Source organism: Athalia rosae, chromosome 5, assembly GCF_917208135.1.
Source record: "Athalia rosae chromosome 5, iyAthRosa1.1, whole genome shotgun sequence".
Classification (NCBI taxonomy): Eukaryota; Metazoa; Arthropoda; class Insecta; order Hymenoptera; family Athaliidae; genus Athalia; species Athalia rosae.
The window spans coordinates 16582509-16602147 of NC_064030.1; the positions used below are offsets into that span (position 1 = coordinate 16582509).

Here is a 19639-nt window from a genome sequence, read left to right on the forward strand (position 1 = left end):
TTTTTTCTTTCTCTTTAACGCGTTATATCGATTCATTTTACCTGTTGCTGTCATTGTTATACATTATGTTATATCGTTATTCGTTTTATTTGATATAATTTATTCATTTTTAATGTTTGTTCCTATTTTTCCATTATTCTTCAGAAGAACGTTCCGCTCTCATTCGCTCGTACCTAAATGAATTTGCAATAACAATAACAGTAGTAATAATAATAATGATGGTAGTAATAATAATAATAATAATAACAGTAATAATGATACTCCAACTGATATTTTTCCATCGATAGAAAAGAAAAAAAACGAAAAACTACATTGACACAGTGTTGTCCAAGTTTTTGTTCTTACGTCGGCAATTTTTAATAATTTATTTATGTGTTTTATTCATGTTCCTTTTCCCTCCGCAATAATTATGTATCCTTCGTCCGTTACTCGACTCGTTTCGTCGTTCTTGTGGATGTATTTTTTTTTTTTCCCCCTTTCTTGCTAATTTTTTGTTATTTTACATTCTTTATTTCAATTTCTTCGCGTTTTCTTAACGATCCAACGACCGTAATTATTCACAATTGTAAAAATTATTGTACAATTTCAAAAGGATGTCATACGATTTGTAAACCACAATATCATTAGCGCGATCCTCGAGTCGAACGGCGTTTCTCTTGGCGCGAAAGAAATCAACGCCGCGATACCGCGTCTGACCAAACGTTGAGTACTACCACTGAAAGTCAGCCACGCCGGCCGACCGAACGTTGAGACACCATCACTGAAAGTCGGCCGACCTAAGCAAGAGCTCTGCTACGTAAAATCAACGTCGTACGCGGCTCGCCGGACGCCGAACTTCGCTACTCAAAGACTCGGGAGTACGCGATGTTGTTGGTCAGTCGTGCGTAGAAACTGCGGAGAAGAAGACCTGACGGAGCCGATTCAAAGGTGAGAATTTCCATGTGATACCAACGCGTATCAATCTAGCGATTAGTTTATAGATTCGTATGTATAGTACTTCCAATGGAATTGAATTTAATCAGATTAAATTAAATTACAGAGTAATATAATCTAACGAAATAAAACGACAGTTTTTTTTATTTTTTTTTATTCGCCTATTTTTATTCCGTCCGTTGATTTTCTTTATTTATTTATTTATCTGTCTCCGACGTTTTGTCTGCATCTTCGTCAATTTTTCCATTCCGATCTCGGTCGAATCGCAAAACTGCTGCCGGTTTATTTCCTCAATTATATTTCTGTCGTTATTTTTTTTTCGTTAAAGGAATGTTTCATTGATTTCATTAACGTTGTTCTCACTATTATTATTATTATTATTATTGTTGTTGTTTTTCTTTTATATCCATTTCTACATTAATTCTACTAACAAATGTGGTGAAAAAATCGCGATGTCTGCATTTCTATTAAAATCTTTCTATCGAATCGTTATTATTTGATCATTTTCTCTTTCTCTTTCTTGTTTCTTTTTCTATGTTTGTTCATCTACATGTATAGTACGTGTAGAACTATATGGAATCATATAATGTTGTACAGTTTTGTATTATTATACTATGTATATACATGTACATATTAAATCATATTGTGTGTTCGTCTTTCATTTTCTTCCACTCTGATTTGTTTGCATTCTTCCGAATTAATCAATCAATCAAATATTCATCGAATATTTTGATTATACTTTTGAAAAAAAAAAAATTCTCAATTTAGTTTCTTTATTTTGTCATTCTCATTGTGTCTTTATTAATTATCATCTAACACTATTATTTTCATTATTATCATTATCATTATTATTGTTATTATCATCTTCACTACCGGCTATTGTTAATAATATTATAAATGATTACCGATTACTATCACTATTATTATCGTTATTATTGTTATTATTATTATTATTATTACGTTAATTATTATTTTTATTCTATTACCTTAAGACTTGACTGTGACTTGACTTACTTCAGTTACCGTACAGATGCATATATATATATATTATTATTATTAATTGTAACTCTTTACTTTATGTTATTATATTAATCAATTAATTATTTTCTTTATTTTTTGTTTCAATATATATATGTATACGTATCATATTATTACAATGTATAATATATGTTTATTTTGTACTATATATGATCTGATGACCCGATGATAGCCAGGATGGCCATCCTTGTTGTTCTTTTTTGGTAAGTTGAAAAAAAAAAGTTTCTCTCAGCCGCATTTATCTTTGTCTCAACATTTCTCTGTCTTTTCATTTCATTCTGTCTTTCAATTTTTCCGTCTTTCGCCGTTGACTTTTTTATCCGTTTTTATATATATATATATATATACCTATACATATTATTTGTGTGTGTTATGTAGTATACATGTTCATTGTTCGTTATATATTATCATTAATATTTTTTTTCTCTCCTAATATGTTTAAATCCATGTGCTATATTTATTGGATTCTATTTTCCTTTCCTTCTTTTTTTATATTGTTTCTCCATTATTGTTGAGTATTCGTGATGTTTAATGATTACATTATTTCTTCGTATATATCAATGGTTGTTCAATGCAATAATAATGATAATAATCATAATAATAATCATAGTAATAATAATAGTAATAATAATAATAAGTTATTCACCGTTCGTTTTCTATTTTTTAATAACGTTCTACCGATCACCGGTGCAAAGTGCAACCGATGTTATCGACTGCGACATTGAAATCAATGTATGTGGTTGGTTTGTTTCTTTATTTATTCGATAAGTTTTTTTCTTAATTTCTCATTTGCTTTCATTTACTTAATCTGTATTTAAATTTCTCTTTTTTTGTTTTTATTTCTCTTGTTTCAATTAATCTATTCTCAAGCTCGTCTGTCGATCTTCATTGATCATTATTACAATCATTTATCATTCATTCATTCGTTCATTCATTTATTCATTAACTTCTAAATTATTGTTTCATATGTATATGTATGTAACATATATATACATATCTATACATAATCGAGTGCGATTGTTTATCATTTGTTTAATTATTTTTAAAAATTCTTTATAACAATTGGATCGTTCTCTGGTCGTGAGTTCTTTTTTCAGTTTTCTTTTTCTTCCTTTTTTCTTCTCGTTCCGATAATGTCGCACTGCAGTGTTCATTTTTATACAACATATATATATATATATCGTTCGTCATTTCTAATGATTGGTTATTCGTTTCTTTTAAGTTTTTTTTTTTTATTCTAACGAAGCTTCTTTCGGTTATTTTTTTTTCAATATATCGTACGTGCATATTTTTTTTTTTTTCAAATATACCTGATCAATTTTCATACATAGATTTTTCTGGTTCTTCTGTCTTCTCATCGATCATTTTTGTTTCTCCTTCTCTTCATTTCTTTTCGGTTAGTTAGTTGCTAAATTTAAATTTCCGGGCGACCAACGAGGAGCCGGACGAGTCAATCTCATTTTTGTTCTTCGATTCAATTCACCGTTTCGAATATCATTAACAATGATCACGGTCCTCCGATAAATAGAAAGTTGAAAATAGAATATAAAATATGTATTTGTTCGCTCTACTCGTATCCGAATACCTACGTGTAAAATTTTGACTAGATTTTTATTTTTAGTTTTGTACCGAACAAATAGGACTAGCATGTTTTCGATTTTTTTTTAAAAGAAAATACAACTATATACAATTTTGTAATTGAAAAGAAACAATAAGCCAAGTAACAACGATAGGAACGACGATTGGAAAAGAAAAATAGAATAAAAGGACCGCGATTTTCGTCGGTTTTATTCGAGATTTCGGTTTTTAGCGAATGAGATGTATATTTTTTTTTTCTTTCTACGAAAAGGGTAAATCCTCTTCGGGCGACTCGTCGTGATACTCCTCGTGGTCGGACGTATGTCACAAAACGTCGGTTGCTTGCCGAGATCCAAGGCCAATCGTCGGAGATAATTGACCTTCGTCCACCGCCACGGCTTTCGGGTCTTCGTCTTTCCACTTGTCCATGGAACGACGACGGGCGTTCATAAAGAAATTTCCAACAGTCGTTGGCTCCAATCCCAACTGACGTGCGATTGTCACTTGCATTTCCTTAGACGGCCTCTTCGTCTCCTGAAATCAGCAAAAAAATCACTTTTTTTTTTTTCTTTCTTTTTCGAAACGACGATTCGACGATCCGCGAACTCGCGGGTCGGTCGAGGAACGATTTCGAAAAACGCACCGCTCGATTTTCTTTCTTTCTCTTTTTTGTATTCCGCGAAGATTTTTTTTCGGGGAATCCCGACCGATAATTCCGCCATGGAATGAAATACTCGGTCGTTCGGTCGGGGCTACCTAGCTCTATAAGGAGCTGCAACTAGCAGCGAAATTATTCAAGACAGATCGATAAATGGAGTCGCCTCGGACACCCGTTCACCCTATACGTATACCACCTACGTATACCTCTATACGTTCTTATGCACATAATGTACCGTGCCGTACATGTATATCGTATGTACGGTTAAGCCTATCTACCGGTGAAATTTATTCACCCTGAAACTGACCTATAAAAGGATACGTGCATTTAATTTACCCGCGACATAATTTCCGAGCATATCTTTGGAAAGCTTTTTGAATTTGGCATTCGACATTTGGATATTCACCAGCGAAAACGCGTGCGGATGATTTTGCGGCGTTTTTCTCGCCGATCGGAAGGAGAGAAGGAAGAGAGTCGAAAGGCGTGGATGATTCTCTTTGAAACTCGTTCGATGAAAATCAGTGCAAAGTGCGCTCGCGTAGGGGGGGGGGGGGGCACTTACTTTAAAAATAGCCTGTAGAGTACGGCGCTGAAGGTCTGTGAAAACCAGCCGTGGTTTCTTGGGCGCGGGCTGTTGGTGTTCGGCTTGCGTCGCCATCTCTTCTTTCCTCTTGCATGCTGAAATCATTCGAAAGAAAAGGGAAACTTTTAGGAAATCCGTTTCGCAGACGGGGGGGGCCGACGGCCCCCGAAGTTTGACTCGAGCTAAACATTGAGATTTTTTCTCGATTTCCGCTCTTCGAAAATTCTCGAAAATTCGGAAAATCTTTTCTGTTCTGGTTCGCGGGCGAGAAGAGAAAAGAAATCGACGTTAATTTTGCTCAGCGGAAAAACGAAAGAGTTTTGAAGTTAAAAAAAAAAAAAAACGGGGGAAAGATCTCGTGATCCAATTTCCAATTTCTCTCGATATCAATGAATGTATTTGTCAAATTTATATCTATGATTTGTTAAAATTCGGTCAATATCGATGTTATTTGCGACCCTGTCGTGGAGATTACTGTTATTAGATAATCCTGAATTATTTCAGGGGGATGATTTCGATATGGGTTTTGATCACGAGACGATTCCCGCCAAATATAATCCATCACCCCGAATCTATTTCTTCGAACTGTATTACAAAATCTGTTTTTCGATAATTGAAATGAAAAAAAAAAAACAAACTAATAACTTTCGGTATCTAAAAAATTGAAATTTTTTTAAATCGTACTCACTTCCTCGTGGTGGAATCTGCGCAGCTGAAAAATAAAAGAAAAATACCAGGATGAGTTTCATTTTTCGATAATATCACATCAAAAAATTTTCATTACATCGTCGTCAGTATAATTTTTTTTTTTTTTACGCAGACGTTCTGATTTTCTTTTCTTTTCTTTTTTTTTTCATTTTCGTTTTTCTGTTTCTTCTGTATACTCTAATCGTTTTTCGATTATTTGTTTGTCACGTAAGAGCAAAAATGAAAAAAATTCACAACAAAATGGCGGAACTCTGTACGTATTTAACCTACGTATACGTAAAATTTTACACATTATCTCATATATGGAACATAAAATATGCAGATAACGGGGTTGCATTAAATATGTATAATACATAGATCATGTAAAATTACAAATTTCAACTACTTAATATGTATATAATGTATAGGGAATAGTAGCTTTTCTAATGGGGATTAATTATATAATTGATATACGTGTACAAATAATTAATTTGTGCATAATTGTGACGAGTACAAGTACATGTAGTTTCATGTTGCATATAGTTTTCATGTTGAATATATATGTATGTTTTATGTTACTGTTTATCGTTTTGTTTTTGATTTTCGGTTTTTCGTTCCTCTTGTTGCGTGGACATTTTCTTGCACACTTCGAGGTATATTCATATGTTTTTTGATTTTCGTTTTCCACGTGGAAAGCTTTTTTTTTTTTTCAAACCTATATTAATTAACCCGCGAATAATATACCCAATTTCTACATACCTGTGCCTAGATGTATTCTATGACACGCGAAACGGATGTACGCGAGTACAGGAGGGAGCAACGAAGAAGAAGAAGGAGAAAAAAAAAAAAACCACCCCGCTACCTCATCTCTAACTGCGCGCGGCCGGTAATTATTTATTCCTTTTGACGAATAATTTCGATGATATTATCGAAATAAAAAATGACGTGAGATTATCGAAAAGAAACGGAAAATTACGTGAGAAAAATGTAACACGGGATCATTATTTCAACGAACGAACTTCCCGCACATCAAAGATCGCGTTTTGTAATCCAATAGAGATACATAGAATTACAGGGAATCGACAAGAGAGATGCAGTACCTGTAGTACGTGAATCGAATAAATGAATTCATGATGAAAAAGAGAAGAGAAAATTAAAAAAAAAAAAAAAATGAACGGATGAATAAATGAACGAAAAAAAGAAGATGTCAAAAAAAAAAAAAAAAGGATTCTTTGACAATCGTTCGGTGGGAAATAAAGAGCGAAAATTAATATACCTGCACACGACGCGACGTACATCGGGGTGATCGGTTGTGTCCTTTTGATGTCAGACTTGCCTTCGTTTTTGTCTGTTTTACTTTTTTTACAATATCCTATTTTCCCTGTTCCCTATATTTTCCCATCAATTTTTGTCATTCTTTGCAATAACCGAAAGTAATTATAAAACAATTCCGAATCTTTTTCGATTATTATTACCTCGGAGAAAGAGAGAGGGAGAAAAATGGAATGCGAATGGGCGATCGATCCGTAGATCGTTTCTATTTTCTCCCCTCTCAGTAACCCGGGTAGAGAAAAATGTAGAAATTATTTAGCGTCAGCGTATCCGATGTACCCGAATATCAGGCTTTGGTAGTTTCGCTTTTGGCGGTATAAAGCCGCAAATACATCCGCGCGCATAGGCCATAAGGTGGATAATCTGAGCTAACCCAACCCGACCCGACTTAACCAGCACACCGTGTTTGAGGTGATCGTGATACGGGAAAGCCCGCGCGCCGACTTTGAGGCATGTTTGATTAAGCCAGCCTCCGATGGAATGCCTCTGATCACATTTTCTATCATAGTTATTATTTTTCGTCTATTTATTCACTTTTTTCGATTTCACCCCCTCTAACTTTGTATTCCCCCCTTCTTCGATCTCCTTCTCTTTCGTTTTCCCATTTCCGAAACCCGCCCGCGGACTCTGAGCTCACAAATGAAATTACTCCTGTTCCTTTCTCGTCCTGCATATGCCTACGCTGTGTCCTTTACCTACCTATCTATGACGTACGAATCACTCGGTAACTAGACCACGCGTATCCCACGAATACGGATATTAACAACCCTCCGAGTATAGTTTTACATGAAATCAAATATGCGAAAAGCTCCTCGAAAGCTCGAATCAATGTCGGTAAGGTAGAAATTTATTTTATCAATCATAGATATTACAGTAATTAATGCGGTTCTATTTTTAGAATCTAAAAAAATTAGAACCAAATTTGAAAAAAATTGCCCAGCAATTTCCGATTTTGCGCCCCTGAGGTTTGTTGACCTTTTTTTTTTTGCACCTATCGTGCGGATGTTGATGAATGCGTGTGATGAGTATCATGTTATGTGAAATGTGCATGTGAATATTTGTTCATAATTATTTGGTAGTTGTTGTTTTTTTTTTTTTTTTTGATTTGTTTGCTTGTTCGTTTGTTATAATTAATATATTCTGCGGACTTTGACAGGCTATACATACATGCTACGTTTATAATAATGATAATATAATAATCAATTAATTAATTAATTATCGAAAGGGTCAACTATACGATTTACAGGGTCAACTATTCGCATAAATATATTTCAAATGATAATGGAATCAGAACGAAAAAGAAATTAATAATTAGTCTCTATTGAGTACAGGTAATGGTAGATAAAAAAAAAAAAAAAAAAAGAATCTCATATACATTCTCTCGTATATTTTATTCATACTAGATTTATAAAAGTTTACTATTAGGTTATAGTATATAGTTTATGGTATAACAATGGATCATCTAAAGGCAGCGGGGGGCGAGGTGCCAAAAGGCGGGGAGAAATCTATACGTGTGTGATATTTTGTCTTTTCGTTATTGTAAGTTTTCTAACTTTTCTCTATTCTTTTTCAATTACCGTACAAGATGCTCACGGGGGTTGAAAAGACACAGAGAAAACGGGCGTAAGATAGAATGGGGGCGGGAGAGAGAAAGAGAAAATTTCTCTCGAATCTTTTTTTCGTAGATTTTCTCATTCGTTTTCAAAGTTGATCAACGAAGAGCAGTCTCTCGGTTGTTTCGGAGATAAAGAAAATTTCTTCCAAATTTAATTCGATTCTTTTTTTGTTTTTTTCTCTTTCTCAAAAATGGATAAGTACAGAGAACCGAATCTGATTGTGAGATTCTTCGGTTTTCGCTTTTTTTTTTGTATCTTTTTATCTCGGTATCTGGGGGTTTTCGGGGGTTAAGCGGGCGGGGGCCAGGGGGGAAAGGTCATACTGCAAAGTTCATCTGACGGCCATGCAGCTACTATAAATATTGTATACGGATGGATATTCATATATACATATGAGTATATGTATATATGTACATATAATATACATATGAAGGTATCACAGGCCCGGTGGCGTTTTATTGAGAATATATCTCTTTTCTTTTCCTTTTTTTTTTTTGTTTATAAATTTTTTTGAAGAATAATATTATTTAAAAAAATCGTTGTAATATTTTTCCATTCTCTTCTTCAATTCTTGATCAATCGACCGATCGATTATTCCTGATCATCGTAATTTCGAATATCGACGTAGAAAAAAAAAACGAATTTTTTAATTATTTTTCATCCCCGGCTCATTAACAATAATCTACCACCTGGTCAAGGGACGCTAATTATTATTTTTCCAACGAGAAGAAATAAGAACAAGTTTCCTCCTTTATCCTCAATAATCTTTACGACGTTGTAATGTAGAGGGATAATATTTCTCTAATGACGTATTTCAATATGGAGCGCTGATGAAAATATAAAAATTTATTCATAAAATATTCAACGCAAATGCAGATTGATGCAGATAATTTGAAAAATGAGAAAATCGCAGAGATAACGATGAAAATAGCGATGAAAAGTTTTTGGTAAGGATTAGGACAAAAATTTTTGGTCAGCAATTCGAGAAACGAGGGGGAAAAGATTGAAAATAATATATATTCAGTAACGAGGGCAAAGACCCTCGTCGAATTGACCTGAAATATCCCATCTATAGAATATATAACATGTGAATATATAGGTGTAACATAAACGATATGACGTCACACTTGATACGACGAATGGAAGCCATATTTTGAGCTAATTCTGCTTCAAGTAGGTGGGTATAGTCTGTATTCCTAAAAAGGAAAAGAAAGTAAATCCCAAAAAGAGGAGAAGAACCGAAGTGGAGGAAGAAAAAAAAAACTAATATATAATCACAGTAGCTTGGGTAAAACTCGCATTTGAAATACGTCAGCGAATCTTTTCGTCGAACGAGGTCATAACTCCCTTGGCCACGTGGCATTCGACGTCTATTGCTACATAGGATTTTATCAACTCTGGATACAAATTATTTTCCTTTTATCAATTCATTCATAGTTTTTTTTTTTTCGTTTTTCATTTCTCCTACGACCAATTGTACTTTTTTCGTTCGTTTTCTGATTTTATTTGCATGATAGAATATATTGTTTCGAATTTAGAGTGTGTCTACTTATATATTGGTAGTAACTTTATCTTTTCGTTGCGGGAGCCAAGTAATATACATATATTCATTACACATATATGTAACAAATTGATGATTTTTTTTTTAATGATTAATTCTTTTTTTTTCATGGATTTTCATCAATTTTTTTTATCTCTTACTTTTCATTTCGACTCCTTTCATTCGATCAATCAATCAATCAGTTATATAAATGATTCAAAATTTTTTTTCTATCTTTCTTTCACTTTGGTTTCGTTTTTCTTTTTTACACGTTCCGATCGTATTTTTTTTTTTTTTTTATCCAACTCTTTTTCGCAACCAGCAAATTTCCTGCGTATTTATATTACTGAATTTGGTTCGTTTTTCTTTTTTTTTTTTTCTAAAAAAACGGCTGTTCATTACCCCAGTTTTATTACAATTAGCACATTTATAGTAATGCAATAGTATTATTTATATATGTGAGAAAAACATAATTATAATTGGCAATAACTTTTTTTTCTTTTTTCTTTTGGTTATGTGCGAGCAGCTTCTCAATAAAATGCCCCCGTACGAAATTTTCAATCGACAATTAACAATTAATGGAATCTTTCTCTATTCTTTTTCTACTCATTCAATTTCATGAATAACAATTCATTCTTTTTTTTTTTCTCTGAACAAAATTTGGTTATAATTCGCTTTTCGTGTTTCTCTGATTCGAATCATGGTTGTACAAAGTTTTCATTGGTTCTTCGTTTCATGGTTTTTTTTTTTTTTTGGTTTTTTCTAAAGCTTAAATAGTTTACTAAGCAGCAACAAGATACGAGACTTAAATATGTGAGCGGTTATAAATTCATAATTTACGTTTCATACAAGGTACAGCGAACGTGCAAGGGATGTTTCTTTGTTTTTTGATTTCTGTTTTGCTTTTCAATTAAGTTGTTTGGAGAAAAAAAAAAATCAACAATGAAAGAAAAAAAAAAATGGTGGTGAAAAAAATTCATTTCAGTTTTCTTTTTCTCAAAAAAGTCGTAGTGTATTGTATGGGATAAATCATAAGCATTATGAGAATGATGCGTGAAATAAATAAAATCTGATAATAATTAATTTCATTGATTGTCAAACAATAATTTTGACAATAAGGTAATTACCATTAATTAAATAATTAATTTATCAATGATTCTCTGGTAGAATACACTTGTGTCGTACGTTCGATTTTTAAATGTTATAGAAAAATGGTCGTTTTTTAGTAATTCGAATTGAAGATAACGATTGATATCGTCCTGCGATTGAGGCCTGCAATCTCAGAACGATAAAACTGGACCGAAAAAAAAAATCAGAAAAACAACCATTTTTAAATAACACTTATAGTCGAATAAGTACGACAATCATATTATTTATCACGTCAATTACACCGGTATCGGAGATCGAGTATTTTCCATTAAAATATTATACGCTACATCCATAGCGTACGTCTATGCGAATGTGCGGATATAATATTTTAACAAAAATCAATCCCCCTCATTTGTCGCGTGACTTTTTCTTTCCACGTCGACATATTTCATACGTTTTACTAATTAATGGTTTTTACCAATTTGTCAAACCCAAGTTTTTCTTTTTTCCTTTTTTTTTCTTTCTTTCTTTCTTTCGTTTCAATATTCCTATGTCGCGCAGCTGCAAATATAATTCTAAATAAATGAAAACGTACCGCAAATATCATCGATCTGATTGTGAGTTTTTGGTATTCAATGAATTTAGTTTCTCTTACGAAAACCAAACGAAAATCTATAAGCGTGGGCAGTGTACAATGTATACACGAACATATTCGATCAATCGATTGGAAGAAAAAAAAAAAACAAAGGAAACGAATCAATTAAAACAACGAGAAAACTTCATGTAATCCAAGGACGGACGAAAAATATGTGGTATAAGTATTCATATATACATAAATAATTTTATGTATAATGTTTAATGTATGGGTCGGGATATAGATGTATATGTATATATATATATATATATAATACCATTATTTGTTTAAATATGTTCTGTCATACAACAATATATATATTGTAGTAAAGTGGAATTATGAACACCGAATCGAGAAACTCACAAGCAGGAGGAAGCGGGTGTTTTCCTTCTTTTAGAGTTGACTGATCTCACGTTAACATTTCTCATCTGGCAGTCTGCAATGCAAAACACATTGGAAGGTTCAACCGAACAGTTTTTTTTTTTTGTGAATTGTTTTTTTCGTTTATCATTTTTTGGTTTTTTGGTTTTTTGGTTTTTTCTCGTTTTCTCACAAACGATCTCCTTCGTATAATTGTTTCATCCTTCACACATCTTCGCTGGAAAAAAAAAAACTCTTTCTCTTCTCGTTTATCCGCCGCACGCTACACGTATATTAGAATAGATATGTATTACATCCGGATCGATCAGATGTCATCGGAAAAGTAGAAGAAAACAAAAAAAAAAAAAAAAGAAAAATTCGATCACCGTTACGCTGTAGCTTTGCAGATTCCCTTCTATATCGTTGCGATATTGTATAACATGAGAATGATGGATTGATGAACGAAATAATTGAAAAAAATTCCTTTTTTTTTTGTTCTAAATTATCAATAAATAATTGATTGATATGTTCATAAATATCAGATAATGACAATCATTAAATAATAATGATAAAATATCAAAGAGTCGCTGATGACTTAATATAGTTTTGATGTATTTTTTTTGCGTTTTTTCCTCAGCGAAAAATAATTAACTTTCGTCGCTATCAAGAGAAGAATTTCCTTCGAAATTTTTCTCATCTGATTCGCTGTTGATATTGTCATTGATTTTTTGTCAATTATCCGTATAACCCGCTTACCCAAAATTAGTGCCAACTACGAATAGAGTCCACTCTAAATTCGAAACGAAATCAATTAATCCATTAATTAATTGTACGTAAATTCACACATGTCATCTTCTTCTTATTTCTGTTTGTTTGTTTTTTTTTTTTTTTTTTTTTTAACTTTTAACGTCGCATAAATATAACGATGATATTCATTTCATTTATATCCACTATCATATTACCATCTGGTGGAGCTCGGACACTCAGCTGCACTGCAATTACCATGCGTAATTTCCATTCGTTTTTTTATATTTTGTTCTTTTTTCTTTTTCAATTAATTTGTTTAATTAATTACGCCGCAGATACATCCTACAATAACGGGTTACATAATATGTCGTAATAATTTGGTTTGTTTGTTTTTTTTTTTTTTTCTCTCCTTTTTTTTCGTTCCGCGAATGTATCTCATTAATTTCTATGTACCTCTCGTGATCGCAGAAATGCAAGTTATCGAATTTCTCTTATACAGATTCCAAATGTTCTAATTTGTATTTTTTTTTTTTTTTTGTTGAATTCTCTTTTTCTAATCGACGTACCGCCCGACGATTCGGCAACAAATTTCCTGTATAATTGTATAAACAGGGGGAAAATGGGACTTGGGAATTATACATATTTTATAGATAATTTACATGTATTTACAATATACATATGTACACGAATATGTATATATATGGTGGCATAAGAAAGCTGGTGCAAGGATTCGATGATAATGACGATAATTAATCGATCGTTCGATTATTTATGTCAATCGGGTGATGATAGTTATAACAGGATGAATAATTATGTATATATATATACAAAGTGAAAAGAAAAATTGCAAACTCGGGCGCCATTTTCTTTTCTTTTTCAATTAGGTATTCGCGAGGGTGTTTGAAAATTGACGATATTTTTCGTTTCCTCTGTTTCGCATTTATACAACGCACACTCGTATCACCGCAGATCATGTGAATTGCATCGCGTTCTTTTTCCTCAAATATATCCTCGAATATTTTTGAAGATAATCATTACATATAATATAACGATATAATTGCGTCGTTACACCGAGCGAGGGAATAATCGATAAAATTTTAACCAGACGTCATGTCGGTGTAAATTATACGCTACCGTTCGTACACAGGTGTATCAAGTAACCTCGTAACCTTCGGTTAATTAATCATTCTTCGTGTTTTTTTTTTTGTTTTTTCTCTTCACGAAATTCTGTGTTCTCTCATTTTTTTCCCGTCTCCACCCCGGTCGTCGACATAATTCGAACATTCTTACATTATAAAACGAATAAATCGTCGTCGTCACGATTTTGCTAAAAGAAAAAATTCACTTCCTGCGTAAAATAGAATCGAGAGTCCTTCCGAATTTCAAAATCGTGACGTACGAAACGTGGAAAAGCGATCCCAGGGACCACCAGGTAAATTGGGCAACGTTGACGTAGGTCAGGTTTTGCTACATGTAACCGCACTTAATGTGAGTGCAGGTATATATACATATATATTTAATGGGCTGTACATATTTTGATACATATGTATTCGTAAGTATGTAATTATAAGGTGCACGGCACACGGGAAGAAATAGTTAAGGGTCGTCCGGAGGGAAGAGAGTGGCGTACGGACAGTTGCGGATGGCGATGGTTTTCGACTGGTCGTCTCTCCGCACTGCGGGATGACGTGGAGAGTGTATTGTATTTATGTGCATATATCGAACATCCTCCCTTCGCGGACCTCCGCATTCTCTCATCCTCCCATCACGTGTACGTACGTACGTACGTATATTCGTCTACGCTCCTCTTCGCTTCTTCAGCTTCGATTTTTCCAATATTCGAAACGCGTTTTCACCGCACTCCGCTTCCCTACGTACCCCTATCCGTTCCATGTACATATATATATATATATACATATACATAAAACAAATACATATATACGTACGTGTATATGCATCGACAGACGGTGGGGATATAGATATAAAAATGTGTGGAAAAGTGAAAAAAAAAAATTCATCCTTTTTCCAAAAAAAAGCCAACTCGGACCTCACGTGATATTAACCGTGTCCACGACGATCGTTCGATACGCTCTTCCTCTTCCGCTTCCCCGTTTATACCCGATCGGAAGTCCGAACGAAAATATTTCGGGAAATCAAAAATCTCGGGAGATTTTTTTTTCAATTGTTTTTCTTTTATTTTCTATTTTCATTAATTAGCCGCGTCGGTACGAAGTTTCGCCGTCTTATCGGTCGTCGGACGAGTGAGAAACTTTTTTTTCACCCCCATCAATCTCGTAATTATCGTTTTTTTTGTTCATTCTTTCGGTTTTTCTTTCTTTCCTTTTTTTTTTTCTTTCTACGGCGGCAGCGGGAAGGGGTAGGGAAAAGTCTGCCGCGAACGACCCGCACGATGAATTCGAGGTATCGGCTTCCCCCCCCGAACGGACCCTCCGCGTACCTCGCCGTGTTCGAAGCACTTCAATTTTTTCCGCGCCCTCTTCCCGACGCTCACTTTTCGACCGCGTAGACTTTTAATTTTAAACTCGGCCTCCTCTCGCTCCGCACTATTTATCAGTATAATATCGCTACGGAGCGCCTAGATGCTACACTGACCATCCTCATCATCGTTCGAGGTTCGACCTTTTTTTCAATCACTCCGATCTTTCGCCTATCCACGCGTACATCGTTACACGTTCAACAAAAGTTTGCTCATTAGAACTTATTGGAATTCGTTCGCGATAAATATTTTCACCTACGTACCCCACCCCCCCCCCCCCCCCCCCCGCGTCCGCTTCGCGGGTACCGAAAAAAAAACCGGGACTCGAATGAAACGAAAGAAAATTTCGGGTGAGGAACGAAACGCTGGAAAAAAACGCGTTCATTTTTTCTCCCAAGTTTTATCGCGTCCCGAAGTGACTTTTCGAAGTCGGCGATTCGAATTCCGTAGGAAGGGAAAGAAGTGATTTTCTCGCAAAGAAAATTCGCGCTCTCGCGCGTCGATCTGACGTGTTTCTAGGTCAGTTAACCGCGAGGGGTTTTTAAAAACTTGGCGGAGGACGTCGGAGGAGCGCAAAATTTCAGTTTTGCTTTTTTTCTTCGTTTTATTTTTCCCCCCAAGGTGGTTGTGCTGCGCGTAGCATATTTGGAAAAACCTTCGATATTTTGATGAATTATCCCCGAAACGGCGGCATCTCTTTTACAAGTGACGAGATGATTAATATGCATCGAATAAAAAATGAATAAGCAAACAAGAAACGGGGAGAAAAAATAAAAAAAGGAAATTTTTAAAAAATAAGGAACCGCGGGAGGAAGCAAAAAAAATGCAGAATCTCCTTCGTTCGGAACGAACCGTCGATCGATCCCCGCATAACAAGTGGAAACGGCGGTCGTCGAGGGGAAAAAAAAATAGAATCGCCGGATCCGACGAAATTTCCGAGCAAAACGCGGAGACTAAAAATTTTCAAAAGAATTTCGTTTCGTTGTCGGTGAAATGGGTGCATAAAGGAAACGAGATATCGGTGAGACTGGCGAGCGCGGATATCGCAGAGACGTGGAAAACCATCAGATACTTGGTAGTGGGGGATGGATCTGGAGTACGGAATTCGAACTAACCCGGTCTGTTCGTACATCCTTACGATACTTGATATCAGTAAGTTGTTGGATTCACACTCGAGTGGGTTATCCCGGGAATGGCGGGTAAACTATAATCTGCGCTAGTAGTTCCCAAGTCGAGTTTTGCGCTACGATAAATAACAACCGATAGTTCGCCGCCTCCTTGTATTCTTCTCTCACCCTGGTCTATCGGTTCCAGCTACACTTCCGTCGCCGCGGTGGATCACTCGTGCGTCATATTTTTTTTTCTTTCTTCTCATTTTTTTTGTTTAAACAAAACAAAAAAAAAAAATCGTCGATGCAAAATCCGATCGTCGCAGCGCGAAGATCCGCCGCGGGTTCTCCGAGGGAATCTACAACTTTTCACGCGTGAGTATGAAGAGTAAAAACAACGAACCTCGATAAACATGTTTGACCTTCTCACTCTCCTCTGTCTCCACGGAAATCCACGTCGCCTCTCGCGATAAACATCGAGTCTTAACGACTCGGATACATTTTGAACGGAGAAATAAATAAGCCCCGTGATATTCGTTCGTTCGAAACGATGACCGCGCGCCCGTTACGAACACGTGCCGTCGTCAAAAATCGCGATGCCCAGGGGAGGGGGAGGAGGAGGAGGAGGAGAAAATGTACACGAGTACAAAACTGCGTTTGCGAGGGAGAACGAGGATCGAATGGAAAAATAGTTTGAAGAATTTTTTGATCTTTCCATCAAGGAATTCGAGAATGCTGCATTGTTTTTTTTTCTTTCTCTCTCCCCTTCGAGGACCGAAATTATGCGACTTACGTATATTTATGCATCCGGTCGCTGATCCGAGTCGGCCTAAAATTTTTCCGCCGCAAAAGTACACCGACCACATCCTCTTTCTTCCACCTGCGCCACCACCCCCCCGTCCCCCCGGTTTTTCTTCTTCTCGCCCCCCTACACCCCGAGCGCACTTTTCCTCTCCGTCGTTTTCTACAGCATCGTACGGACGCCGTGCATCAATATTAAAAATAAGCGTCGATATATCTGCTGCATATATATATATACACACGCGCGCACACACGTATGTACATGCGCATATACCTGTGTGTGAGCGTATGTAATCAACGTGTACGTTATAAAGGGTGTGTGAAACCGTAACAGAGACTCGACTACACGTTCGTGTGTCTGACTGTGAAATATCTTCGGGTCGTACCCCATGCGTCGTACGTATATATACGTATACGTGGTTTCATGCGCTTGTGTGTGAGAAGAAAAAATGAAAAAAAAAAAAATATATATATATATACACGTACATACCTCTTCGTATAGGTATATATATATATATATATATATGTATAATATGTGCACATGGAGACCGCGGTGTATAGGTAAAGTGGGTAGAAAAAGGCGAACTGGTATGGCAGTGCTGCAGCGGCGGTGCAGCGGCGACTACGTTTTGCAGAGTCCCTTTTTTTTTTTTTTTTTTTTTTTTTTTGTTCGCCGTTTCTTTTTTTTTTTTCTTCTTTTTATTATTACTTTTTTATTATTTCTTTACTTCATTTTTTTCCCCATCCCCGTACTCCTCGATTTTTTCTCCTCCCTTTATATATAATACCCCAAACCAACGACCGAACCCATCGTCCGTTCGCTCGCTCGCTCCCCATCCACGCGCATATATCTCTGCCGTATGTATGTTATATAAATACGGCGTGTAATATATAGGGTGTACGTATGTATATACCTATACGCAACCATTGTGCGCGAGAATTAATAAAGAGCGGAATTAATAAAAAATTACACATTTTTCATTTATCGAAAACCAAGGGCCGCCGCGCTACGCTAACGCGCGGGAAAGGATGGTATAGAAAGAAGAAAAAAAAAACAAAAATAAAAATTGAATAAAGAGATGAAAAAAATAACATCGCGGGGTATGAACCGGGGGGAAGGAGATAAACTCGCGGGTGTTGGTAACGTTCTGAGGTGTATTTTTTTTTTTTTTTTTTCTTTTTCATTTTATTTTCTTTCTTTTTCGGAAAATCGGAAACAGGATATACCCCGTATAATTTTTACGTGTACATACTATACGCGTGTAACGTCTGCCTTTAACAGACCTCGGCGGTGAGTTTTTCGATCTTTATTAACTTCGTTCGAACGAATATTTCGTTTCCTTTTTTCTGATTTCATTCGCTTTTTTTTTTTTTTTGGCAACGTTTTTTCGTCATCCCTCCATTTTTTTTTTTTTGCCGAGTTTTTTTTCTCTCCTCGGTCATTCAATTCGATTCTCGCAAACCTCCAGAAACGGATGTTCTTCGAGCTCGTCGTTTCTTCGATGTCTTTCATCACCCCGTACGAATAATTTTCCTCCTTCTCTTCATTTTCCATGTGTAACAAAGTTCCGATTTCTTTCCTATTCCGCGCGTGTTCGCCGAACGACATACGTAACGTGAAATTTTTTTCTATCCCATCTCGTTGTCGTTTTCTTCATATTTTTTGTTCCGTCCCAATTTTTTATATTTTTTTATTTTTTTTTTCTGTTGGTTATTAATTATAATTCGGAATTTTTGTTTCGTATTAATTTCATACCGCCGCGCCGTGGCAAAGGTCCGCCAGGTGGTTTCGTTTCTGGCTACGCGGAGCTCCGAGTCCCGCCTGCCTGCAAAACGTGCGGTAGGGGTGGGTTCGGTTGTGTGAAGTTGGCTTCTGCTATCAGGAAAAATTTAATTACAAAAAAGTTCTGGCATTCCATCAGTTCGGTACATCCTCCTCCTGGCCGCGGTACGTACGCGGCGGTAACGGTACCCAGCGTCGCGATATACGTATACGTCCAGGGTACGTATACATATCCACATATATATCTATATATATATATATAGATATTATACATATACACGTATTGTATGTATATATACATCTCTACGGCCTCATCGTTTCAGTTACGTTGCTGTGGTTTTTCATCCCAACTCCCCCCCTCAACTCTTCAAATCGAGCTTGATTTCTCTCCCTCGGCGTTCACCGCGCGCGCTGCTAATTTTTTTCTTTTCTCCTTTTTTTTCCGTTTCCTTTTTTTTATTTTTTTTACATATCTTTTTCATTTCGTTTTCGTATCGCTTGATTTTTTTTTTTCATACAGTGTTATTTTCCTACCAGTCTTCGCTAGGTTTTTTTTTTTTTTTCATTCGTATTTTATTTTATTTTCCGTATACGTATATATACGAAACCACATTTTACGATACAATGTGAAAATTTTTCACGAATTATGGTTAA

General features: G+C 35.4%; 1 protein-coding gene and 1 long non-coding RNA gene across 4 annotated transcripts in view; one reads left to right on the forward strand and one right to left on the reverse strand.

Moving 5' to 3' along the window:
- The first annotated feature begins 872 nt into the window (after window positions 1-872).
- LOC125500876 overlaps window positions 873-19639 on the forward strand; it is a 48193-nt gene continuing 29426 nt past the window's right edge. The window contains exons 1-2 of one of the 2 annotated variants that reach the window (XR_007278339.1): window positions 873-927; window positions 2144-2174. This is a non-coding gene — a long non-coding RNA (uncharacterized LOC125500876). The remainder of the gene's footprint in view (window positions 928-2143; window positions 2175-19639) is intronic. The other variant, XR_007278341.1, reaches the window with a different exon arrangement.
- The window catches only part of LOC105690976 (homeobox protein onecut), a 36208-nt gene continuing 19935 nt past the window's right edge, over window positions 3367-19639 (reverse strand). Inside the window, exons 3-6 of one of the 2 annotated variants that reach the window (XM_020855235.3) lie at window positions 12052-12124; window positions 5479-5502; window positions 4770-4885; window positions 3945-4083 (exon numbers count right to left, since the gene is read on the reverse strand). In XM_020855235.3, coding sequence (XP_020710894.2) covers window positions 4771-4885; window positions 5479-5502; window positions 12052-12124 — 212 coding nt within the window. In that variant the 3' untranslated portion in view covers window positions 3945-4083; window position 4770. Of the gene's footprint in view, window positions 4084-4769; window positions 4886-5478; window positions 5503-12051; window positions 12125-19639 lie in introns of both variants that reach the window. The other variant, XM_020855234.2, reaches the window with a different exon arrangement.